At 42.9% G+C, this 27,089-nt stretch overlaps 1 protein-coding gene across 2 annotated transcripts in view; it reads left to right on the forward strand.

Annotated features, from left to right (window-relative positions):
• USP13 (ubiquitin specific peptidase 13) overlaps positions 1 to 27,089 on the forward strand; it is a 110,390-nt gene that overhangs the window by 25,417 nt on the left and 57,884 nt on the right. For both annotated transcript variants that reach the window (XM_045788710.2, XM_087861420.1), the window contains exons 3-6: positions 4,571 to 4,631; positions 12,949 to 13,070; positions 18,619 to 18,761; positions 20,316 to 20,500. In XM_045788710.2, the coding sequence (XP_045644666.1) occupies positions 4,571 to 4,631; positions 12,949 to 13,070; positions 18,619 to 18,761; positions 20,316 to 20,500 (511 nt within the window). The remainder of the gene's footprint in view (positions 1 to 4,570; positions 4,632 to 12,948; positions 13,071 to 18,618; positions 18,762 to 20,315; positions 20,501 to 27,089) is intronic.

The raw sequence follows: 27,089 nt of genomic DNA on the forward strand, positions 1-27,089 counted from the left end.
CCTTCAGTACTATTTTGTAATTTTCAGTTAAAGAGCTTGTATTTTGTGAGATTTTTTTAGGTACTCTGTAATTTTTGTAACTGTTGTTACTGCTAATTTTTACTTCTTCATGTATTTTAATTGGTTATTGATGATGTTTGGGGATGTGATTAATTTTCAAATATTGATTTTTATACTTAGCAATACTGTTCAGCTTTCACTTCAGTCCTAATAGTTTGTAGACTGTGTTGGGACTTCTAAATAGTCAACGCTGATTTGAAGTTCATCTGATCGTTCACCCTAGCCTACCTAATATGTTCTCTGTTTAAGTTCCAGACAAAGGAGAGATCCCCAAATTGGACAGTGGGCAGAGTAGGAGGAAGAGGAGGAAGAAAGGCCAGGAGGTCAGATAAGCCATCAACTCAATGATTAGCTTTAAAATAATCAAATGTTGGCCTGATAGTACATGATTTATATTCACTCCTCCTGTTATGTGGGACCTAGCAATTCTGAGGAGGTACGCTTTGTCCCGGACATATGTCTTAGTGTAAAATGATGAAGTGTTAGGAAACCAGGGGGGAGGGAAATGAAACCGAGGCCCCGAGGCTTGAGATAATGTGCTCCCAGAGGTTGTGGTAGAATCGCAGAATGCTGATAATCTGGTGTGGTTAGCTCTGCCTCTGAATTTTTCGGTTAAATATTTCACTCTCTGACCACAACCCTCTCTCAGTGTAGCTCTCATTTATTCTGATTTCACTCTGTGGTTTTCCCTCCTTGCAGTTTGTAGGGCCGTGACTTGTCCAGGTGGCCACTTCCCCTGTTTGTTGAGACTGCTTCTCAGGACTTGAAATGTTCTCTTACCACTGGTGCCCTCAAGGGACGCTTATACCCTTGTCTTGCCTCCTCGGAGCCAGGGCCAGGTATGCCGTCAGCGTCATCCTGGCTTCCAGGCGCACACTGCGAGCAATCTGGCACTACCGTGGTCTGGGGCCATGTCAGACTCCTGGCATCCCCCTTCCGCGGGGCCCACTCACTGCCCAGCGAACCTGGCCTGCAGCTTCTCCCACTCCAGACTCTGGATCAGTCCTCAGGGCATTACCAGAGTGTCCCTCATCATTCTCAGAAAACGATTTGACTTGTACTTCCCTGAAACAGGGACCCTGGACAGGAACTGCCTGAACTCCCGTCTTGCCTCCTGGGAACTCATTGCCTCTGGTTGCCGCATCCCAGCAGAAAGCTATACTCTCTCTGTCCTCACAGCTCTGTTTCTTCCTCAGAAACCTGCTTCTTCTTTGACTCCCTTTTCTTCAACATCTCCCTCTTCTGGCTTTTCCATCCCACCTTAAAAAAGAACACATCGCAAAACTGTCCCTGTAATTTGTGTCCTCTTTTGGTCATCCCATCCCTCAATTATAAAGTGTCTTTAAAAGCTTTCCTGTTCTCATCATCTCTCGTATACCTCGCTGGAAGTTCAGCATTGCCGTCGGGTCGATCTTCCTGCTGATCCACTCAGACTGCCGGGGCTGCAGTGACTGCTGAGTTGTCATGCTTGGTGGATACGTTTCAGCCCTGATTTTACTTGACTTTTTGAGTATTTGAACTTGTTTGCCTCTTGGAACTGCTCCTGTCCTGCTTTCTTTGGCACCATTCTTTCCTGGCTTCCTCCTGTTTTTCAGGCCACCTTTTCTGACTTTGTCTCACTAGCTATCTCTTCATTCATTTACTCCTTAAATATCCATACTTCCCAGGGTGCCTTTCACCATCTTTCTTCGAAAGCTGCTCTTCCTCATCAGCGTCGTCTGTATTCTCGTTTAACCGCTGTCTCTGAACCGATGACTTCCTGATCAGTGTCTCTCCAGAGCCAAAGATCTGACCGTCTGACTCTGACGTGGCTTTACCTATTTGAACACCTCGTAGGTACTTCAAGCTCAGTGTGCCCAGACTCAATGAATAAGCCTCTTTCTCAGGGTTGTCCTTCGTCTTGAATTCTGGAGATGTAGAAATCTTTTGGATTGTTCTTTCATTCTATGGCTGGTTGGTGACCCAAGTCTAGTTATTTGGACCTCCTAAATGGCTCTTCAGTCCAGAAGCCACGGACTTCAGTCCATCCTGTCCTCTCCATCCTGCTGTTTTTGTCTGAGGGTTCATTATCCCTTAAAAAGACTAATGCTCTAGCTTCCTGACTAATCTTTCCTTCAGAATTGCTGCCTTCCATCCCACCTAGCGTGCATGCTGCACCCAGAGTGAGCTTTTCTAATGCATGCATCTGTGCATCTGTGGGACTCTGAAGCTTAAATCTCTGGTATCTCCTTTTGTTGCAGGATGAAGTCCAGATTTTTTTCCATGTGATTGCAAGGCTTTCCATAGTCTGGCCCTTCTAGCCTCTCTGACTCTACTTTTACTCCACCAGCTTTGTGCTCTAGACATATCAAACTACTTCTTCCTGAAATACCTTTGTACATGCTGTTTGTTTTTTCTCCCTGGGATGCCTCATCCCATCCATATGCTACCTGTCCATTCATCCATTAATCATCCAACCATTCATTCATTCATTCATCCGTCGATCCACCAATCCATTCATCTGTGTGTCCACCCATCTTCCATCGATTTATTCATCCATTCATCCATCCATTGAACAAAATTTGCTGAGCAGTTGCTAAATGCCAGACCTGCTCCTCTTCTTACCTGCCCACAATCTCCACCTCCAGAACTGTCATTTCCTCCTTATGATCCTACCTTGTTCACATAGCTCTTAATACTCACCAGAGTCAGTTGTGCTATTTGTTTGCAAATATGCTCCCCTACTTTGCTGGTGGGCTCCTCAAGGGATGGACCATGTCTTCATTCACTTTGCAGCCTCAGTGCCACCAGAGAGCCTGACCCATGGGCATAGTCATGTTTGCCGACTTAGGAGTTCCCATTTCTCAAACCCCATTGATTTCTAGTGGAGACTGAGGCAGGCACAGAGGCGATGGTCTTTGGAAGGAAGACCCAGTGGGTTTTTTTGTTTTTGTTTTTTCTGAAAGGAAGTGGATCTAATCCAAGTCTAAGGTGCGAATGGCAGAATTAGGGAGAGCCTCGAGTTCTAGCCGGTCTTCATGCAGCCCCTCTCCTTCTTTCTCCCTCCACCATCGTGCAGGAATGGAGGAGACGGTGAGGTTGGAACAATTAAAAGCATGCCCTAAACTTCGGCAGAGAGATTTCCAGTTATCTCCAGGACTGTCAAATGTGCCTTTGGTACAGGTTTTATTTCATCCCTTTTTTGAGGCAGACATGTGGTGGGGAGAGGAACAGCGGCTCAGAGACCTTGGAGGAGAGGGATTCCAAGAGAGGGGATGTGAATTTGGTATCGGTATTTGGAGAGACAGGTTTTTGAGCTAACGTGTTCAATCATTTTCACATGCCTAAGATGCGAACTATAAACTTATAGTAAAAGCTGTAAAAACTTAATGTGAGAATCGCAAAGGTGAGTCAGCCTTCAATGCCAAGTAATAAAATGTGGCAAAGGAGACTTAAGACTGATAATGGAACGAACTAAAGCAGCAGCAAGGCCTTGAGGCTGCCATAACACGTGGCCACTTGGAAAGATGCCGGGCTTTGACCCTCACACCCTGGTGTGCTGGAAATGTGCGTTTTCAAATAACTGAGAGGACAAACAGTGTGGAAACAAGAGTTTGGTCATTTGAAACAAAAAAATTTTTTTTAAAGATCTTATTTATTTGAGAGAGAGAGAGAGAGCACAAGGGGGTGGGGAGGGCGTGGAGGGACAGGAAGAAGCAGACGCTCAGATGAGCAAGGAGCCCAATGTGGGACTCACTCCCAGGACCCTGGGATCCTGACCTGACATGAAGGCAGACGCTTAACTGACTGAGCCACCCAGGCGCCCGAAACAAAAATTTTTGTAATCGTATTTGAGAGTAAAATTTTGTGTGTGTCCGAAGGGTAACGAATGATTTCTTTTGCATAACCACTTGATGGGTGTTTATTTCACCACTACCAGGGACTTCCACCGGAGGTAGAAAATACACGAAGCCTCGATGGCAACTAGCCATTAGTTGGTGTTCCAGAAATGTTCAGGGAGGTTAGACCGAGGTTTCATATGACCAGAACATCAGTGACTGCTTGTCAGTATTTATTAGCTCTCTCAACAGTGATTGTTGTGCATGCCCAGGACCAAGCACAGGGACCCAGTGGGTAGCAGGGGAATAAGAGAGTAAGGGCCTTCCCTCTGGGAGCCACCGTCATCTCGCCAGAGTAGTGCCAACATTGGGCACGGACTCCAGCCTCTAGGGAGCATGTGCCGATTCAAAATTGGAATGTCTGGTTCACCTGGATCCCGGTTCCACTTCCCTTTCCAGAAGTGCTGTCTTGATAACTTGGTGAAAATAATCAGGTAGCACAACTGTATTACCCTTCACCTACCTCCATTGACCTGGTCAAGTTCTGGTTTATCCTGGAGTCTCTAGTCCAGGTTGAGAATTTCCTCTTGGCCTTTCGTAAAATCCGAGAACCTATGAGATGTACTGTCCCCACCCTTCCCCGTTGTCTATTCTCTAAGCTGCATTTTAACAATCTCTTGTTTTCTTTTCAGAAGGTAAGAGGGGCATCTGGTGGAGCTTTACCAAAAAGGAGGAATTCCAAGATTTTTTTAGGTAACGTAAATAGTTATCAATAGTGTGCCCAGATTTTCTGTGTGTGTGTGTGTGCACGTGCTTGTTTGATTTGGAATAATAGGCTATTTATTGCTCTCCAGTTTAATGATAAGAGGAGCCCACTTACCTTGTGATGATCTGCCTCCGCTCTGTGTTTACCTAGGGGTGAAGGATGCTTCTAGCACTCTTTGAGTTGGGTTTAGTGTTCTGAAGCAATTATACTTACAGTGACTGGAGAGTAATTATGATTCTGCTTCTGCTCTCTTTTTTCACTGCCTTGAAAGTAGAGATATTTAAAAATTTTTTTTTCTTTTTTTAATATTAGCCCAACTACAAACTTTATTCAGATTTCACAATTTTTTCCCACTAATGTCCTTTTTTTTAGGATCCCATGTTGTATTTAGTTGTCATGTCTTTTTTAATCCTGTCTAATCTTTGATAGTTCCTCAGTATTTTTTTTTTTTTTGTCTTTAATAATTGTGACACTTTTTAAGAATACTGGGTAGTTATTCTGTAGAATGTTCCTCCATTCGGGTTTGTGTGATGTTTCCTCCAAAGTCTGAGGTAATGCGTTTTTGGCCAGAACACCACAGAGGTGATGTGCCCGCCTCAGTGCATGATACTGGGGGGCATGTGATGCTGAGCTGTCTTCATATTGGTGCTGTAACCTTGATCCCTTGTTGAGGTGGCATTGGCTTGGTTTCTCCACTGTGAAGATACAGTGTAATTAATAAATACTTTGGGAGTAATACTTTGAGACTATGCTAATATCTTGTGTCTCCTCAAAGTTTTGCACACTAATTGTATCATCTGTCGGGGGATCTTGCTTGCAGCAATGATTATTGTGGTGTGTGCCTAGCAGTGATTTTCTTCTCCCTCATTCCGAAGAGCCAGTTTTGTTCATGCAAATAAGCACCAGTTTATGTCATCATGCTCATTTTTCACATTAAACTTCTGACATGGTTTTGCCAGGAGAAAAAGTGACTTGATAATTTTTTTTTTAAGATTTTTTTTTATTTATTAATTTGACAGAGATAGAGACAGCCAGCGAGAGAGGGAACACAAGCAGGGGGAGTGGGAGAGGAAGAAGCAGGCTCATAGCGGAAAAGCCTGATGTGGGGCTTGATCCCATAACGCCGGGATCACGCCCTGAGCCGAAGGCAGACGCTTAACTGCTGTGCCACCCAGGCGCCCCCGTGACTTGATAATTTTTGACCAAGCAAGTTTATATCCTTAAATGCCTAGGATTATTGTTTAAAAGAAATTTCAAAATCATTTGCATGTTATGATTTCATTTTGGGGAAAAAAAGATCTATGTGTGTACATGTATGTGTGTGTGTATACATGTGTGGGTATATACGTACACGTATGGATATATAACTGAGAGTCCAGAAGAGTCTGGAAAATATATTCCAGATTGTTAATATAGTAGCTCTTTCTTGGTGGTGGGATTGAGGTGATTTTTATTTTCTTCTTTTTGTTTATCTGGTGTTTAAATTTTTTCTATAACAAACATGTGTTACTGTTGTAAGGAAAAGACACATTAATTATTTGAAAAGTAAAGCCATTGGATACAGTCATGGAGCTGAGTGTCCTTCTGCTTTGATTCTCCATTATTCTACACTGGACTCATGCTTGCTGCCTTCTGTCCTGATTTTCAGTCGTGTTTTTCTTTATGAAGCTTATCTGTAGCTGGTTTTTCTGCCCTGGCCAATCTTTCCCACCTCTCTGTGGTCTTTGAACCACAATCCAAATCAACCAACCAAACCCAAACCAGCTCAGAATGGGCCTCAACGCTGAAATGACTGGGTGCATTCTGATGCTTTGGTTATCAGCCTTGGGCTCCCTTCTACTAATAGAGATGATGTGACTTCTGAGTTAAATGGCATCGACGTGGCATTTTTGAAGGTGGAAATAATTAAACATTTTGAATTACTGGTGTTATTTTTCATTATTTTCTTTGGCTGAATGGAGAAGTCAGCTGACCTCCTGTCCTTTAACCTTTGTGTCTTTTGCTTGAAAGACCTTGCAGTTTGATTTCTCTAGTGATCATTTTGGTGGTATAGAATATGGTAAAGTAACTATTTTAAGAATTAATCCAAAAGTAAACACTGAGGTTTGGTGCTTCGTACTGTGTGGACCTTTTCCATTGCTTCTTGGGAAATGCTAACCTACCATTCCATTTCAGCTGGTCTATTTCTACAGGCTGCTGTCTGTGTTCACTCAACATTCCCTACGGTAGAAAACCACAGAACATACCTGAAAATCACAGTTCAGCAGATATATTCTATTTAGACTCCACCAGTTAAAAAAAAATTTAAATGTAAACGCCATTGGCACTTTGGGGCTTGCCTCAGGCCCTGCTTCTCTCTATTGTTTATTACCCAGATATGTCACAAATTGATGTTGGCTGCTTCATCCCAGTAAGAATTTGGCTTTGCAAGCCCAGATTTACAGTTCCCTTGATATGATGCTTCATGTCCCCTAGGACTTTTCTCTTGTTACACTGATGACAGCTGTTTTCAAGCTGATGTGGCCTGTGCATTCAGGTGAAGGACCATATTAGGCTTAGATCTGGCTTATGTAACAGAAAACTTAAAATATTGGTGACTTGCAATAAGGTGGATGTTTATTTCTCTCTCATGTAGAGGATATCGGGAAGCAGCAAGTCCAGGCTGATGTGCTGGCCTCATGTTCATCAGGATCTAGACTCTTCCCCTATCTCGACTTCACCCTCCATCCTGCCCTGTGATTCTTTTTTTTTTTTTTTAAAGATTTTATTTATTTATTCGACAGAGATAGAGACAGCCAGCGAGAGAGGGAACACAAGCAGGGGGAGTGGGAGAGGAAGAAGCAGGCTCACAGCGGAGGAGCCTGATGTGGGGCTCGATCCCATAACGCCGGGGTCACGCCCTGAGCCGAAGGCAGACGCTTAACCGCTGTGCCACCCCAGGCGCCCCCGTGCCCTGTGATTCTAACCTCAAGGTCACTACCTGGTCCGAAATGGCTTCTGGAATTCCTGCCATTACATCCCGATCCCAGAAAGAGCAAAGAGGAAGAGGGGAATGACAAGAAAATATCTAGTCTCCCTGTGGAGTCATCAGCTTCCTTTTGTCGGTCTTCTCACAGATCCCTAAGCAACACTTCAGTTTACACCTCTCTGGTCAGGACTTGGTCACGTGGCCATACCATGTGCTCTACAGGAGACTGGAAAGTACATTAAGTTTATTATCTGGCTTCATTGAGTAAAGTCTGTTTGAGGAAAAAGGGGAGAGTGGCTACTTGGAGGCAGCAAGCAGTCTCTGCCACATACTCCTTCCCTAAAAGGGACGTTGGGGTTGTCTCTTCTTGGAGAGGAGGAGAACTCAGAACTCTCTTGCAGTCTCTTTGTTTCTTTGACTAGAAAGCATTTTTTCATTGGTATTGAAATGTCATCATGATGCCCGTCTTCCCCTCACAAAATAGATGTAGCTGATTGATGCTTTCTCTTGGATAGAAGCTGCTTTTTCTCCGGTCACTTCATGACTTGTGACCAATTCCTTTTTCACTGACTCAACAGTGACACTGAACCCATTGAATCATTCAGTTATGACCTTCAATATTGACTCTATAAGGGAAACTGAGGCCATTAGCTGGTGCTGAATGGCTTATCCAAGTCTCTGGGGCATCATCTTGCCCCTCAACATTCAAGTCACTCTTCCTGATTACCTTGACGTTCATTCAGGTGAAGTCACAGTTAAGGATCCTTCCCTCAACGCTAGCTTTTGCTGGTGTGTGTATGTGTGTGTGTGTGTTTTTAAATCAACAGTGACAATTATAAATTTTTAAATCACTTAAATTTTATACTTTTTATATTTAGGATTTTTTTTTTTTAAGATTTTATTTATTTATTCGACAGGATAGAGACAGCCAGCGAGAGAGGGAACACAAGCAGGGGGAGTGGGAGAGGAAGAAGCAGGCTCATAGTGGAGGAGCCTGACATGGGGCTCGATCCCACAACGCCGGGATCACGCCCTGAGCCGAAGGCAGACGCTTAACCGCTGTGCCACCCAGGCACCCCAATATTTAGGATTTAAAAAACATTTTTAGAACAGTATTTTTTGGACAAAGCTTAAAACTGAAAAGTTGTAAGGGGCTCTACAATGAAAAGTAAGTCTTTCTTGCTTCTCTGTTTCCTAGCTTGCTAGGTTACTCTCCCCAGAGACAAGGAGTATTTTCTATTTGCACATTCTTATATATCTTGTATATTCTTCCAGTAATAGTATAGATATATACCATGCTTTTAGACTTTTTTCCTGTAGGCAGTTGGGGACCATTAACACTTAGCTTCCGAACTGTGGTCTGAGGCACCCGAGGGTGCTATAGTGAACTCACAGGTGCATCACGGGATATTTTAACCCTTCAAGGGAACAGCAGTGATGCTTGAGCATTGCATGAACTATTAGCATGGTGTCGTTTTACTACTGGGGTATCCTAAATTCCTTTCAGGGACTTTACCTGTTTGTGAAGCTGGTTTTTTGGTGGTTTCTATGGTAAAAGGCAAGTACCATGTGAAGATACATGTGGAACAGGAAATGAGGGAGGCTGTGTTCCATTTGATTCAGAGAGAAGTTGTGCAGTGCCCAACAGGGGCACACATCCCGTTAGCAAGGGATTGTGGTTATTTAAGAGTGAAATAAAACATTTCTGCCTTTTCACTTATGTATATTTTTTTCAAATGGTTACTAAGTCATTAGGACATAAATACTTATTAAGTTGTTTGGGCCCAACTACTAAATAAACAGAGCTATTGGGCATTTCTTTTGGCTTAGGCCTGCTGTGCACTGAGAAAGTGGGTAGCTCTGCGTCAATGTTTTTAAGCTAGAGAGGGACACTGTTAGGTTGTCTTTTAAAAGATAACTTACGACAATAGGGGAGATTGTGAATGTTTGGACTCAGCTAATATAAAACTTACTGTTTTATGAGATGAAAGGGGGGGGATATAAGGGAGTCCAGGATCTTCAAAGAAATACCCCAGGACTCATGATTTGGTTCTGGCCTAATCTTACATATTTTTTACAGTCAAGCTACAAATGTGTCTAGATGTGTAAATAGCTGCTAAGGCATTTAGTGCAGACCTTTGGTATGTCATTAACACAGTGTTAAATATTCACATTTTTATTGAGTTCCCCTCTTTCCCACCAGTTTTCAGAAATAGGATTAAAGGAGTCAAGTTCTTCTGTGTCTGAAGTTTGGGACATTGAAGAACCACCACTAAACCTCAGAGAGCTTAAATTTCCACTTTTTTAGTTTTCACCCTAGCATTCACACTTGATGAGAGACAGGCTGAAAACAAAGCATTTGTGGAAGGTTTTAGGAATGGGCCTGTTCAGGGAAATCATCTGTGTCTATAATGGCCAGAAGGTTCTGGTAAACTCCATTCTGCCACTTCCTTCTGAAGTAGGTTCCAGACCAGGGCCTGCGTTCAAGGAGGTTTCCCCCATACCTTCTTGTGAGGGTGAATGGCTGGTCAGATTTCACAGCACTAGATCATACCTAGGGTATAATTTCTCTGTAGGTTCCTCAACTAGATATTTTGGGGTGGTAAGACTCTAGGGAACTTCGGAACTGAGTTTTGTGGGGACATACATCTTTAGGAGAAATCTTAGGTTTGTCCCTTAAAAGCAGACTGTAGGTTACTGCTACCGACTTTTCCTTAATTTGGATAAAGGTGTTTGGGAAAGATCATGGTCCCCTTCTATCCCATTAAATGAAAAATAAAAGCACTGTAGACGAAGCGTAAAGAAGCCCAACAAAGTCCTGCTTTTTTGCACAATAGCACTTTTGCTTATTTTTAAGCACATACCTGTTACCAATTAAAAAAACTCCCAACTCACAACTACCCTTCTGATGCTCCTGCTTTGCTGTTTCCTTAGCATATTAGGGTTTGTAACTTCCTGGAGTCTCCTTTCGCAGACGTTTACTGCGTGTGTGGTGTGTGCTGGGTACTGTGCAGGGGCCGGGCATATGCAAGGTGAGTGAGACCCGTGTCCTGCTCTGACAGCTTACAGTCTAGAAGCCTTTGAAGTTCCTTTCTCCACAGCGCGATCACGCAGGAGGATCCCCACGTGGTATTGTGGTCTTCCTGGGACCAGCCAAAGGGAGGGGAAGGCCATTTTGATTATGTTGGTTGTCAGGAGTGTCGAGAAGGTGGTGATGGTGACGATGGTGGCCACTCTCTGTGGAGCCCCTAATACCTGCTAGATCCTATGCTAGGTGCCTCAAAGCCTTATCTTGTTTAATCTGCTCAGCAATCTTGTGGGGCAGATAACATCATTCATAGCTTACCCGTGAGGAAAATGATCTCGGAAAGAACTTGCCCAGAGTTACATAGTTAGTAAATGACAGAGCAGGACTTTTTTAAGACTTAGTTTATCATTGTGTTTGGCCAGGTAAGACTTGACTTAGTATTAAGAGTGTGTTTTCTGTGCATAAGAAACGCTTAGGTAATAATGTAATATGAGCCGAATCTGTACACAAAAACAAAAGAGTTGTAACAAAATTGTTATAAAAGATACAATAAAGATTTAAGAATTTAGAAAAGTGCTTATCCATTCACTGTTCTCATTTGTTCGGATTTCCTTCTATTTCTTGTCTATGAGCATAACTTTTACAAAATTGTCTTTACGGTGAAGATGAATTTTGTGTTTTTAACATTGACGTAGCATAAATATTTCCATGTTTCTACACAGTCTAAATAAAGATCATTTAAAGAATATTCTGGGTTGAACACCATTCTCATAGAACATTTAGGTTCTAATTTTTAAAATGATAGATATGGGGGCATTCAAATTTTTATAACATATAGAATGTCTGTCTTTGTTTGAATCATTTCCTTTAAAAAATGCCTTGTGTTACTTTTAAAAAACATTTGAAGATCTCATTGCTTTTATTACATGATTCATGAATTGGGCAGCATCCTATCTAGCAAGTAACGCCTTTAACGACTTCTTAAACTCTTAGAATCATCTTTAACATTGCTTTTTGTCAAACTAACCTCTTAATGCTATCTAATAATATTGGCTATTTCTTTATTTTGGCATTTCTGATTCTTATTATTTGGGATATTTTATTAAATTGTCGAGACCATGTTTTCACTGTATCTTATTTTCCACTTGAAACTGCCTCGTTTTGAGAATTGGGGAGCAGAGCGGTGCACAAAAAGATACTAGGTTTTTTGGTTGGAGGCAAACAACAAGGTAATAACAACCTAGATCCTTGGTCCTCAAGTGGTTGCTCTGTCTAGGAGAATAACTTTCTTCTGTATACAGACCCATGTTTGTGTCCCTGTTTATGTGTGATGTGAGTGGAAGATGGCTCAACAGCTCCTTGTCACCGTAGTTCCAAACATGTAAATATACAGACCTGAGCTGGGATACTGGCATCCGTGTGAATGTAAGGCCAAAATGTCCGTGTAAATATTGTGACAAGACGTTTCCTTGAGCCTTCACTTAACCTTCACCAGAGATTAGCCGGGCAAACAGGTGATGACTGGGAACATAGCAGGCTAGAGGAGCTCAATTTTCTTACTGAAAATTCTGCACAGCCTGAGGACAGCAGGACTACTTATATTGTGGGGTCTCCCCCACCCCCTGCAATATCTTAATAACTCCCAGAGGGGGACAGGGAGAGAGAGACAGAGAGAGGGAACTTGAGATTTTACTTTTAAATAATAGCTGTCACTTATCGACTACCTATTATGCGCCAGATGTCTTGTGTACAATTTCGTATTTATTCCTCGTATGAGCTTTGTGAGATAAGAGCTATTACCGCCATTCTACAAATGAGGAAACTAAGGATTAGAGGCTTTGGGACTTGCTCAAAGTTACATTAAATTTGGGAGGTGGAATTGAACCTTGGTTTTTCTATTCTGAAACCCTGTACTTTCTTCCAGGTTACCGTGTTGTGAAAAACATTCCAATCCATTCTTATGCAGTCAGGAGCCAGGTACCCAACAGATCATAACGAACAATTGACTCCTTTAAAAGCCTTTACAAATTGAATACCTAGCACATGTGTCTATTTTAATTGTAAAGCTGATGACAGGACTCAGTCTTTATACATCTGTCACTTATTAAGAAGTATTCATAACTCGGGAAAGATGGTGGGCCTCTTACTCCTGGTTTGGGGCAGACGGATGGTCGTCAGAGGAGGGAACCGTAAATGTCATGCTCTTGGTTTGTCATTCCTGTGGATTTCTGGCTTTCCCAGTGAGTGCTGCCTTGGTGTAGAATGTTCTCTCTTCACTTCTTGTTCTTTGTTTTTGTTTTTTCCTCAGATCTAGATACTGATGACGATTTAAATAGCGACGATTATGAATATGAAGACGAAGCCAAACTTGTTATATTCCCAGACCACTATGAAATAGCACTGCCAAATATTGAGGAGTTACCAGCCCTGGTCAGTGAGTGTGCACGGCTGCTAGCTAGATGCGCGTGGCTCTCTGTGTCAGGTGTGTGTGTGCGTGTGCGGTGTGTGTGCGCTCGGGGGGCGGGGAAGGCCGGCTGAATGAGAGAAGAGAAGAATGAGCACGAACACGAGCATATTGCTTCTTCTCTGTGAAAGGGTCTTGCAGGGTGAGGGTTTATAGTGGCGTTCGGCCGGATACCCTCTGCTGCGTGTTATTTCCATTGCTGCGTGGGCCTCTAAGTATATGAACATTGGGCTGATCTCTCCCCTGTGGGCTGGCCTCCCGCAAGCGGCCTGGCATCCCCCACCTCCCCACGGTGGGCTGCCCCCTCCCCCTCGGTGGGCTGGCTCCTTGCCACTCGCAACTCACAGTCTGCTGCTGAGGTTTTCACACTGTGCCCCTGAGATGGACAGGGGCTGTTGGAGAGGGGTGTCTTCTGATCAGAGGAATGGCTATATTTTTATCTCTTCTGCATGTTAGCCTTCCATGTGAGATTTTGTTTGGGAAAAGTAAGGATTCCTCTGCCGAAACAACAGCAACACGATTGTAAAAACAACCAAATGTTTACAAATCACAGGGCTGCAGGAGCTCCGTGGTAACGTGAGACGCCTTGAAAGTTTTGCTCCTCATGAAGACCAAGACTACTTTCTGGGTTTTAACGTTTACATTTGGTGGTGAATTTCTTTTTTTTTTTTTCGCTTCCCTTCTCGTGTATTTTGTGGAGTAACATTCACCTTCCTGAAAACATGAAGCCGGGGGTGGCAAGGGCGGGGTGAGGGAGCCACGTTCGGTTGTACTTTGATCCTGTAAGGAGGCTCGAGCTCCTACAAGGACCCAAGTATTTTTCCTGTTCTTTCCTCCTTTCCGGTATTGTCTCCCCCACCCCATCCTTCTGTCCTTTGTTCTCTTCCCTTTCTTTTTCTCTTTCCCACTCTGTGCACACCCTGACTTCTCAGAGCCTGGCCCCCGGGAGCCGGGAGCTCAGGGTCCATGGAGTTTAGACGTGCTAGCTCTCTTCTTCCCTCCTCGCACTCCCCCAGCACAAAAGCCAGGTGTTTAGGTCCGGGAATCTTCAGGACATTGTGTGACTTTGTATCTCCAGCCACCTGCTCGCTTGCCTCTGCCAGGAGGGGGGGTGTGTTTGTGCTTGGGGTTCCCATGTCATTAGAGACCAGGTTTCTACCATTTAACCTCTTTTGCCCCTGACCTACTTTCTACCTAAACATAAGACCATAGAAATGAAAATGTTGTGTATTTAGCTACTGTAGCTCTTTCCTCTAATTATTATATGTGACATATCCTTTTTAGTGCTGAGTGCACCGTGTTTAGCAGTGCATAGAGAATTAAATTACCTCGCCTTTCTCTAGTTCCCTGTGTTGACTCATGTGGCTGTTACCAAGGATAAAATATATGAGCAGGCAAAATGGTCTCACCTCGTCCCATTACCTGAAATTACATACTAAAGCTTGTATCTCCATGATACTGAGAGTTCTTACTGCCTGTCCTTGTTCAATGTAACTCTTAACGTCAGCCGTCAGAAAAGAAATAAAGAAGCACATTGTGAATAAATGTCACGAGAAATGATTTTTCTCTCACTCACTTATGAAGGAAAAGCCTTTATGTGAAAAAGTTAATGAAGGAGACTTTAAGTGATTATTTCTATATTCAGAATATAATTCGAAGTGTGAATACTTTTATTTAAATAAGAGTGAAGGGTCATAGAAATCCGAATCCCTCTGTGTGTGTTATAATTTTTAATACAGAATCTTTTAGAATCAAGAAATTTGTAAAAATTTTCTTAAAAAGGAGAGGGAGAATTACTTGAAAGTTGGGGTGGGGATGCTGAAGGAGAAGCCTGGGTTTATCTGATGGTAACTAATAGGATTTATTTGTATAACAGGTGCTAGTTCCTATCTTTTCTTTTCATGCTTCTGCTACATTTTTTTGTGTCTGATATTCTTGTTTTAAGCTTTGAAAGATTTTATTTATTTATTTGAGAGACAGAATGAGCAAGTAGGTGTGTGTGTGAGAGAGAGAAAGAGAGAGAGAGACTGAGCAGGGGGAGAGAGAGAAGCAGACTCCCCACTGCGCAGGAAGCCCGATGTGGGGCTTGATCCCAGGACCCTGGGATCATGACCTGAGCCGAAGGCAGGCTTTTTTTAAGCTTTTATTATTTATTTATTTATTTATTTATTTATTTATTTATTTATTTATTTATTTATTTATTTATTTTTAAAGATTTATTTATTTATTTGACAGAGAGAGACAGCCAGAGGGAGAGGGAACACAGGCAGGGGGAGTGGGAGAGGAAGAAGCAGGATCCCAGCGGAGGAGCCCGATGTGGGGCTCGATCCCAGGACTCCGGGATCACGCCCTGAGCCAAAGGCAGACGCTTAATGACTGAGCCACCCAGGCGCCCCTCTTTTTAAGCTTTTAAATAACAAAAATTATTGAGCTGAAAACACGCAACCGGATGACTCTTCCTTCATCTTTTGAGCTTGTCAGCTCAGAAAAAAATTCTGTTCCAGATAAGAACTCCGTGGATTCTACCAGAAAGTTAAACCACCTCTCAGTGATGTGGAGTTCGCAGAGACATAGCATTTGGAGCTCAGTAGGGATATTATAGCCTGAAATCCAATGCCTCATCTTAGACATCAGGAACTCAAGCGCTGGTGTGCTTGTAAATATTTAGCAAACAGCTCCCTGGGGGAGAGGCCTGCTTTGTAGTGTTTGGTGATTTTTGTGGTGTAAATATTCCCACCATGGCTGATTTCAGGCTAGCATGGTGTCTCCGAAAGCAGTGCTGAAACGAGTGTGTGGTCGCACACCATTATATAGAATTCCCACCAGTCACATAAGGTAAATGTAAATAACCTCAGGAGCACACAGAAAACCCTAAGATATAGTAGAACAGGAAGTGAAGAAGATTTGTTACTTTTTAAAAATATATTTTACGTGATTATAAGTTTTTATAATTAAATTTTTCAATAACGGCTGTGTTTAACAATCATCTTGCAGAATTTCTTAAAATTTAACAATAATTCTGTGAGCCAGTTGGAGTCGGTTCCAGAACACCACAGAATTTGAGGCCTGTGAGTCCTGGGATGGAGCCAGGACTAGTACCACGTTTGTTTCTCTTCATTCTAGACAACAAATCCAGGAAAGGATAATTCATGGCATAATTATAGGGTGATGGATCCCGATCTTCAGCTGTGGTCCATGTGAAGGGCCGCTCAGTGATTTCAGCTGATACTCTGAACACGCTAGATCAGTGGTTTGTAGTGGCCCCGAAGTTTGAGGAAACGTTGAGTGTCACCAACAAGTATATTCAAAGAAAAGGGAGAATGTTGTATTCAAATCTTGGTCAACATTATTGTGCACGGTGGAGAAGATTCGGAGGAGGACGGGGACAGTCATTGAAGCAACCAGGAGATTGTAATAAGAGACCAGACTAAAAAGATTAGGATGTGTAGCCAGAATGCTACGGCAGCACGGAAGGGTTCAGGGAGCCCAAACCCAGAGGATCAGGAAGGGCTTTGTGGTGACCTCAACCCTGTTTTCTAGAGGCATTCCTGGAAGGAAGTGGGAGATGCATTTTGATAATTGAAAGGAAAGGCTAATTGGTATAAAAGTGCTTGTGGTGAGAGATGAGTGGGACTATCTTTTTTTTTAATAAGAATTTTTTATTATGTTATGTTAGTCACCATACAGTACATCCCAAGTTTTTGATGTAAAGTTCCGTGATTTGTTTATCTCTTTTAAAAGGTTTAAATATATTTACGGATGCCTGGCGTGTCATGGAGCATACGCTTTTTGAGGGCACAGACCTCGTCCTTAACTCCTGACTGTGCCTTGCTCAGTGTCAGCCATCGGTACACCTTGGAGAGTTTTAAGCTGCAGCAGGAGAGGGTCTGATAGTCCCAGCAGACCAGTCTGGCTGCTGTGCAGGGGGGTGGGGGGCAGGTGTGGCTGTGCAGGGGGGTGGGGGGCAGGTGTGGAGGAGGAAGCTGCAATGTGGCCGTCCGGGTGAGCTGTGTTAGTGGTCGGGACCAAGACGAGTGTGGACTGAAGTTGAGAAGAGGAAGGTTCCAAATAGATTTTGGGTGTAGGAGGAAGAGGAATAGCTCATGGGTTGGGTGGGTGGGAGATGGCAGCTGAGGGAGCTTCCTTCGTTGTCTCTTAATGAGTTCTACAGCTACCCAGGGGGAAACACTCTGCGTGAAGTTCAGCTAATTGCGCAGGATGTTAGTGAGGTAGGATACAGACCTCGGTTTAAAAACTTTTTTAAACCATCCCAGTGGCTTTTGTTGTATTCGGAGTTGGGCATCCATTGCTACTATCTCCTTGTGGAATATTTTCATCACCCCTCCACCTGTCGTCCCTCCAGCCTCTGGCAATCACTAATCTACTTTCTGTCTCAATGGATTTGCCTATTCTGGACATTTCATATAAATGGAATCGTACATTATACAGAGTTCTTTGTGGCTGGCGTTTTTTACTTAGCATGCATGGTCAAGATTCATTCACGTTGTAACATGTATCAGGACTTCATTCCCTTTTATTGCTGAATAACATTTCATTGTGTGGGCATAAGACATTTTATTTATCCATTTGTCATTAATGGGCATCGGGCTTGTTTCTGCTTTTTGGCTATTCTAAATAAGGCTGCTGTGAACATTTGTATGTAAGCTTCAGCATGGGCTTATATTTTCATTTTTCTTGGCTATATACCTAGAAGTCGAATTGCTCAGTTTAACCATTTGTGGAACTGCCAAACTCTTTGCCAAAGTGGCTGCCCCATGCGACATTCCCACCAGAATATGTTTTTTAAAGACAGCTAGAAATAGTGATTATAGCATTAAGTAAATAGCAAATGTGGTGATAGGCCCATGTGCCGATTAATTAGGTTTAGGAGAAAGCAGAGAATTTGCACCCCCTTCCCCTGTGGTCAGTTGGTGCCAAGCTGGACATCACAGATTTGCTCATGATGTTGACTGATCTGGGACAGAGACACCTAGGCATGTCCCCATCCAGGGTCACATTTGCACCAGATTAAGAAATGGAGCCATGCTGCTTGCATTCCATTCAAATGCCCTTGACTGCATGCCATTGTGTGATGGGTTGAGGATATTGGATATCTGGGTGTATATTTGTTAGGAGGAAAGCACACCACTTGGGTAAATCCTAGGCATTCCTGTAGCTAATTTCACTCTTGTAAATGGTTCACCGAATACTTTTCACTCTGCTTGCTAAGAAATTGTTAAATCTGACTCCTGTGCTTGGGTTTACAAACTGAATTGGGTTCCTTGCTATCTTGTATCATTGTCAATACTGCACACTCCAGGTTAGGGACAAAACCTAGTCAGATTCATGGAGAAAGTGCTGGAATCAGATAACTAGGGTCTTGCTCGTATGATCACTGCTGTCTGAATTTTCTTGGATCAGGCTATATTTATTAATAAACTTTTAAACTTTTTTTCTAGAAGTTGCTGTTCTCTCAAACTGTTTTTACATATGACATCTGGGTTTGTCTTACAGGTAACAATTGCTTGCGATGCGGTTCTCAGCTCAAAATCTCCATATAGAAAGCAGGACCCAGACACATGGGAAAATGAATTGCCAGTATCCAAATACGCCAATAACCTTACCCAGTTGGACAATGGAGTCAGGATTCCTCCAAAGTGAGTGTCAGATAGCAAAATGAAACGTTACCCCTTAAAACTAGCCAAAGGAATATTTATGTTTCTACCCCTTCTCTGAATTAGCAGTTATATATATTTTTACCAGATGCCTCTGATTAAAGCTAAGCTCAAGATTCTTTCTAAAAGTATCTGTACCTTTGTAGAGGCTGAGCGTGGCCAGCCCATACCCCTGAGCTCATCCCCACCCCTCAGCTCTCAGTGGCAAGCACCCGCAGCTCTTTGCTTGAGGGCTTTCTCTGCCTGCTGAGGCGAGGTAGGCCTGTGCGTGGGACAGTGAGAAATGCCATGGAGTTAATGCTCCCTCCCGTCCTCCTGCAACAGCCTTCAACCAGTGACTGTGGAGTGGATGGATAAATACCCTGGACCCTGACCCCTTGAGTGGACAGTCTTCTGGAGTTCCCCAGCTGGACTGAGCCCCAGTTGCCCATGGTGGTCATCTGCTTGTTGACATACCTGGACTGGGTTCCTGCCCTTTCCAGTCTTCCTTCCCTCCAGTGCTTCCTGGGATCACCTCCTAAAGAAGCCATTTACATTCAGGCCTTTGTTTCAGAGTCTGCTTCTAGGGGAACCCAACTTTTACCAGTCTTTGGTTGTCACCTTTGTGTCTGGAAAGCTCTTTGGGCCACATTAGCATCTCCTGTTAGGTCTGTTGTGTGGACAGAGGTGGGTGTTCTAGTCTTGTTGAGCCCTGCCTGTGCTGCCTTCCCATTCTGTGTAGGGGAAGGCAGGCTACTTCTGGGCCTCAGTTTCTCCCTTTGACAATGGGGCTGGGAATACTGATTCTGAAGGGTGTTCAACAGAATTAGATGATCAAACTTCCGTAAGGTACTCGGCACGTACCTGACATTTAACCTTCTGTGAAGCTGACATTCTTTTCACTTCATTCAGATCTGCTGCTTAGTAGAATTTTGTTTAAACTAGTTTTACTAGGTGTGGTTAATGCTTTAGAACTTTACATGTTTATGCACATGGGGTCCTTCCCTTCATGTTTTAGAAGCTATCCATTGCGCCACGGAGCCACCTCCCTTCATGTTTTAGTTTTATTTGAGCTCCACTGTCCCTCACATAGGAATTTGAAGGAAATGACTTCCGCTTCTGACCTCTGTGCCAGTTTTCATTTTTTTTTTTTTTAAGATTATTTATTTGAGAGAGAGTGAGAGAGAGGCAGAGGGAGAAGCAGGCTCCCCGCTGAGCAGGGAGCCCGACAGGGAGCTCTGATCCTTAGGACCCTGAGATCATGACCTGAGCTGAAGGGCAGACGCCTAACCAACTGAGCCACCCAGGCACCCCGTGTCAGTTTTCTAAAGTAAAAGAGCCATTGCAAAGGCAGGCAGGGTACTGATTGGTCCTGCTGCTCTGGGACGGGTGACATTAATATTCTCAAGGGAGAAGTGGGGGGAGGAAGCATTGGTTTCCGTTGTTCCACTCACCGTTTCCTGTGGCCCCAGCTTGAGACAGTTGGTTTGTCTTGGATGTGAATTTTCTAGCTCTGCCTCGCATTCCGGCGATACTAACTGCTCACTGACTTTTCAGTGGTTGGAAGTGTGCCAGGTGTGACCTGCGGGAAAACCTCTGGTTGAATCTGACCGATGGCTCCGTGCTGTGTGGGAAGTGGTTCTTTGACAGCTCTGGAGGCAACGGGCACGCACTGGAGCATTACAGAGACATGGGCTACCCTCTAGCCGTGAAGCTGGGAACCATCACCCCCGACGGGGCAGGTGAGTGTGCCGTTCCCGACTTCGCGAGCTTGCAGTGGCGCCTCTTAATTGAACCGCTGCCTTCCTTCCTAGGTCAGGCACAGCTCAGGTTTGAATCCTGATTCTGCCTCTTACTGGCAAGTCTTCAAATCCTTCTCAGCTTCAGGTGCCGTGTCTTGAGGACGATCGTGGTAGCTCCCTCACAGGTCTGTTAATGCGCATAAAGTATTTAGCCCAGAGCTCACGGTAAGGCTGCAAGAAAAGGCAGTGGCTACTGTTACCTGTTATTACTGTCTTTCTGTGTATCTCTTGGCTAAGAGGACGGGGTAGGAACCAGGACTTGTGAAGGGAACAGGGAGAATCAAGTCCACCATTAGAACAGTAGAGGGAATCCCTAGAATTCACGATGGGGGTTAGGATCATTTTAGAAACAAATGGAGTCACGAAGGAGAGGGATATGAAAAGATGCTGTGTGTCAGAGTCGCTGACATCAGCTGGCGGCCGAGGATTAGACTTGGTTCCTACTTGTACTGTCAGCTTCAGGATTGGTTCTCTTTCTTTACGTTCTCCCACCGTATACTCTCAAAAGTTAGTTTTGGGCATGTTTGTACAGTTCATTCCATCTACCATTTTGTGATGGAGAAGAGAAATAATATATCGGGGTCAATAACAAACACAAATGCTGAGCAGGGGCTATAAGAATCCATCATCTAAGCGTCATTGAAAACGTTTACTAAGTAAGCATAGATCTGGACCAGCACCTAGGTCTTCTTCATCTTTCCAAGTTTTAGTCTCTATTTCTTCTTTACTTTAAGGTCAGATGGTTTTTTAGGAGAAATACAAAGACATTTGTCTTTTCTTCTGTTCTCTTTCTAGGACTGAATTAGGCTGCTTCAGAGTTAATTGGCTAGGATGTTTTCTCTAACTATGGCACCCTTCTTGTCTACCAGGCCTTTTCCATCGAACTGGTTTTGTTTTTCGTTTGTTTTATAAGTGAGGGCTGACAGTTTGGTCATGTAAAGATTCTCTTGATTCACATTTTGGATAATCTTCCTGCTTCTAAAGTTAGTGGACTGATTTTTAACTCATTAGAGATGAGTAGCTACAAAAATGCCAGACATCCCCCCACCCCCCTGCTAGGTAAACCTCTACACAAGTAAGGCTGAATCCTATGAATTCCAGGATCTGAAGAGGAAATTCGGGACATGCAGTTGGATTGAGGGTTATAGCAAGTCGCTTACAGGTCTTCGCTCTGTTGAATGACTGCTGTACAAGGCAACCTTCATAAGGCTACAGTGGGAAGGATTTGTAATATAGAAATTCTAGTGGGTAAAATTGTAAGGGGAGAATAATTTGAATGTGTCTTCTTTTTTTTTTTTAAGCCTTATTCATTTAAAGAGAGAGAGAGAGAGCGTGAGAGTGCGCACAATAGTGAGTGTGGGCGTGGGTGATGGAGGCAGAGGGAGACGGAGAGAGAATCCCAAGCAGACTCCATGCTGCGTAAGGAGCCAGACGCAGGGCTTAATCTCATGACCCTGAGATCACAACCTGAGTGGAAACCAAGAGTCAGACGCCTAACTGACTGTGCCACCCAGGTGCCCTAAATGTGTTACCTTTCTATGTTGTTTTTTGTAGTGCTTTGATAAGACCAGTTATTAGAAGTCCAGTTCCCAGAACAACCTAAGACTACAGCTATTTGTATACATGGCTTGGTTCTAAAATTTCAGTTGTTTGAAGGCAGAGCTATGTCTTACTCATCTTTGGGTTCCATATAAAACCTTACACGTGGTAGGTGCAAATACTTTTATTAAATAAACCGACTGGTATGTAAGTATTTAAATAATTAGATTCTATTTAAATGTATGCTAATAATAAAGGCAAGGGTTAATTCTGTTCTCTACATGTCTTTAATTTTCCAGAAACCTTTTTTCTAGCATGAAACTTATATTCAAACTATGATTTAGACTTTTTTCTTTTTTTCATCTAAAATTTTTTTCCTTTCGACTTGAGGAAGAAACATTTTATATTTGCCCTTTGATTATACAAGGGGCAGATACTGTAACATATTTAGGAAACTGAAAAATTTAGAGAAGTAAATAAAAATCAGTAGTAATATCATTTGGCAAATCATTTCTGACAACTTGGGTATTTTCTTTCAGTTTTGTTTTCTGTTTTAAGGCCTTGATCAATTCTTATACAACCCCCCTACCCAACCTGCCCCCGTCCCACATTTTTACAAAAATGGAATCATACTGTATAAAGTTCTATTCCTTGTTTTCCTCTGTTTAACATTAAATATATATATATACATATTATATTTATATACACACACACACATATATTCCATGTTATTAAATACTCTTCAGTATCCCACGATAGTTCCGTAAATCATCTCACTATTCCCCTGTTAGTTGTTATAATTTTTTTACTATTCTGATGAGCATCCTTGTATATATGGAAATCTTTGGATGTTTGTCTGATGATATATTTAGGATAAATTCTTATGAACAAAGTGTTGAATGCTTTAAATTTTTAGTTGCCAAATTTCTCTTTTAAACAGTTACAGTAATTTACATTTCCATTAACAGTGTATGAGAATACCCATTTCAGCAAATCTTTGACAACTTCGGGTATTTGCTGTTTTTAAGAACCTTTGCTAATCTGGTATCTTGTTTTCGTTTGCTTTCCTAGTGAGGCTGAACATTTTTCATAGTATTTTTGGCTATTTGTAGTTCTATTTATGAATTTTTTAGGTTGATTTTCTAGTAGGCACATGTGTAGGTGTTCCTTATTGGCTTGAAAAAACTCTTTAAAAATAAATTAAAAACCTCTCTAGCTGCTAAGAATATTAATTCATTATCTGCCATAGTTAGGTGTTCTTTTGTTTTGTTTGTTTGTAGAGGAGGGAGAACTTTTCCTTATATAATTGAGAGTATTTGAATAAATATTCCTGTTTCATAGAAGGCATAAAACAAAGAGCAATGTAGATCACATAGCCCGAGAGGAGAGTTCTTGAATTCATTCACCTGAAATAATGCTCACTTTTTGAAGAAAGATCAGGATTTGATATCTGCTTGTCTTGTGCAGAGTTGGTTTTAACACAAATGATTATTTTCCGTCTAATTATCATATCAGTTTATGGGCTGCGTCAATGTTATGTTAGTTTCTTTTAAGTCTGTTTAATAGATTGCTAGCTGTAACTCGTTTATTTTAAAGCCAAATAAGTTAATGAAAACACGCTTAAGTTTCCCTTAATGTCTGACGATGAGCCGTGTGGACATTGAGGCCTAGGCGCGTGGGGTGCCCTCTGTCTAGGGGCGGGTGGCCACCTCCTGGTGAAGGTACCACTACCAATGGTCCCACTTCCATATTTGCTAGGCTCGCTGAGGCTAATTCAACTCGCAAAGGAGAAAGTGTTTATTTTTTAGTTTATGGTGAGAACCACAACTGCCTGTAAGTGGGATGTTTATGTTGGCTTGACCAGTACATTCTTTCCCTGTGGGGAGCTGACTTATATTTAGAGTCTTGCTTAGTGAACATGGAATCCAAGCAGGTTGTGGACTCAACTATTTAATGGTTATGTGATCTGATCATCCCGGTTTCCTTCTCCCCAATAAGGATATAGCTGTTTGGTGAGAAACTCCTACTTACCTTGAGGTCGCAACTTAGAATCGGTTCTTCCGAGAAGGCTGGACTGCCTAGGCGAGGCCATTGTGGTGGTGTGGGTAGCAAAAGTGGCCCCCATATCAGATTCCATTCTGGGTCTCCATGAGTACGGCCACAAACAAACCAAGAAACAGATCACCATACACACAAACAAATAAAAAGAGCTTTCCTCTGTGGGAGGAGACGTTGAGTTGGCAAAGCGAGGATGAGGTTCTGGGTGGGAAGGGAGTGAGGAGGGACAGAGACAAGAGAGCGTGTTCTGTTCTTCTATCGTGAAACTAGGTTACCTAAGAAGAAGCCTCAGTGCCTTGGTTGTTGCAGGAGAAGCTTCTGGAGATGCTCACAGCAGCTGTGAAATTGCCATCTATACTAGCTCAGAAGCGTCTTAGGGTACTCTTTCCTGAGTCCACTTCAAATATTTTTTCTATGACTACATGTCATTTATAAATTCTTCATGATTGCCAAATTCAAGGATCACAGTTCATTTTTAGATTTCTTGTATGTTACTCACTAAACTGTTTTTGTCATTGGGGTAAAAAAAACCTGTCGTGTCTGACCATTAATGACTAGAAGGAGGAAACATTAATTTCTCAACAGGGCATGAGCCTAACAAATGAAGAATTATATAGTGCTTGAAATAAGTGTGATTTTCACTTACTTCAAAATCCTATGCCAATGCCAACTGTTCAGTTCTGGGAACTTTGTTATTTTCTAATAAAGCTCAAATAATTGGAGGCTTCAAGTCTTAAGTCTTCAAAACTATTTCACTCGTTAATAATAACCAACGTTAAAGTGCCTAGGGAATGTCATTTTCACCTTCAGCCAGTATTTGAGTGGTATTTTTCTTGTCACTTGTCATAGATTAAAAAATATTATTTATGTATTTGTTTCAAGTTATTAAACATTTTTGTTGATGGTTTTAGCATTTAAACTTTTGGGGAAGTTTTTCTTGGTTGGGCTGGGGATTTTGTCTTTTTTTTTTTTTTTTAAAGATTTTATTTATTATTTATGTGACAGAGAGACAGCCAGCAAGAGGGGGAACACAGCAGCGGGAGTGGGAGAGGAAGAAGCAGGCTCCCAGCGGAGGAGCCCGATGTGGGACTCGATCCTGGGACGCCAGGATCACGCCCTGAGCTGGAGGCAGACACTTTAATGACCGTGCTACCCAGGCGCCCCAGGGGGATTTTGTCTTTTGTTTTTTCTTTTGAGAACACCAAATTGTACTAAAGAAAGGCTATAAATGCAGGCTGCCTATCTACAAGTTAAAATGGGCCCCTAGAGGAAGAGGGATAACAGAGAAAGCTATACAACATCTAATCTATTAATAATAGAAAGACTGACTTCCTTTGGTGGCAGGGAGTCTCCACATATTTGGGTTTGGGTCAGAAAGTCACCATAGCTTGTGTGCGTGTGTGTGTGTGTGTGTGTGTGTGTGTGTGTGTGATGTTCCAAAGAGGAGGAAAATCCTTGGACAGTCTATCTTTTGCTGTCCTAAAGAATGCTATCTTTTTAAAAAAATTTATTTACTTATTTAATTTAATTTATTTTATATTTTAGAAGATTTTATTTATTTCGTTGGGAGAGGGAGAGAGAGAAAGACATAGAGCAGGGGCAGGGGGAGGGGCAGAGGAAGAGGGAGAAGCAGACTCCCAGCTGAGCAGGGAGCCCAATGCAGGACTCGATCCAGGGACCCCAGGATAATGACCTGAGCCAAAGGCAGACATTTAACTGACTGAACCACCCAGGTGCCCTTATTTACTTATTTTAGAGAGAGAGAGAGAACATGAGTGGGAGGTGCAGAGGAAGAGAGAATCTCAAGCAGACTCCACACCCAGCTTGGAGCCCAACGTGGGGCCCAATCCCACGACTCAAGATCATGACCTGAGCTGAAACCAAGAGTAGGACGCTCAACTGACTGAGCCCCCTAGGAGCTCCTTCTGTTTTGATATCTATTTTCCTTGTAACAGATTTTGTTTTTCCAATTTAAGAGTGAAGAAATTGTGGTTTTTGACTCTCCCTTCCTGTTAAGGGCTCGGGATCTTGCTTCACCAAGTCTCTGAATCTCCCGACAGATCTAAGGAGATAGTTGAGTGTAGAGGAAAAAGGACTGGGGGAGGCGTCAGGATACCTGGGTTCTGGGCCACCTGTGGGGTTTGAGGCAAATGATTTAACCTTATGAGCCTCTTTTCCTCATCTGCAAAATGGACCTGAAGATATCGGTCCCCTCTCCCACATTGCATTGCTGTATGAGGACACACAAGACAGTGGTTTCAATAGCTTTTTTGGGGATTTGCCAAGAAGGCCAAGATGCCAATCCCACAGGCCCTGGCACCGGTGAGCCAGGCCTGGGGTGGCTGGAACCTCCTGAGTTACCCCACTGGACCAGGTGCATCCTCATTTGCTGCTTGCTATGAGGTAGACACATTTGGGAAGTACTGAACCGTCCTCACTAAGCCCCTCACCAGCTCTGTGGGGTGTGGACACTAAAGTTGGAAAGAAGGGAAGAAGGGGCAGGTGGGAGGTGGAAGTTGGTGAGCTGGTTGGTCTGAGAGGATTCCACAGGCAGAATTTTGTTTTGTCTTGGACCTGACACCTCACTCTAGCCATTCAGCTGCTCCTGAGGGCCTGTGTGTCCCCACTCTTCCCTCGAAGGCTCCCCCTGCCATGGTCGGTGGTGCCACGCTCTCCTCCCTCACCCTTCCCTCCTCCTGCACTGTCGTTATGCCAGTGCTGTTTTGGTTAGAAAATCAATTGTTAGGCATTCACACTTGTCTAATTTCAATGATTTTAACGTTAGACACCGCTTTTTCAATTTTTTTTTTGTCTCAAAAAACCTTTATAAAAATTAACTTTCTGAAATGTCAAAAAAATGATATATGGGTATAATTACAAAATAGACCTGTTAATTATGTTTGTTGTTTATCATCTGTCTTCTCTCCAGTTG

Source organism: Ursus americanus, chromosome 4, assembly GCF_024610735.1.
Source record: "Ursus americanus isolate L20-20 chromosome 4, mUrsAme1.1.p, whole genome shotgun sequence".
Classification (NCBI taxonomy): Eukaryota; Metazoa; Chordata; class Mammalia; order Carnivora; family Ursidae; genus Ursus; species Ursus americanus.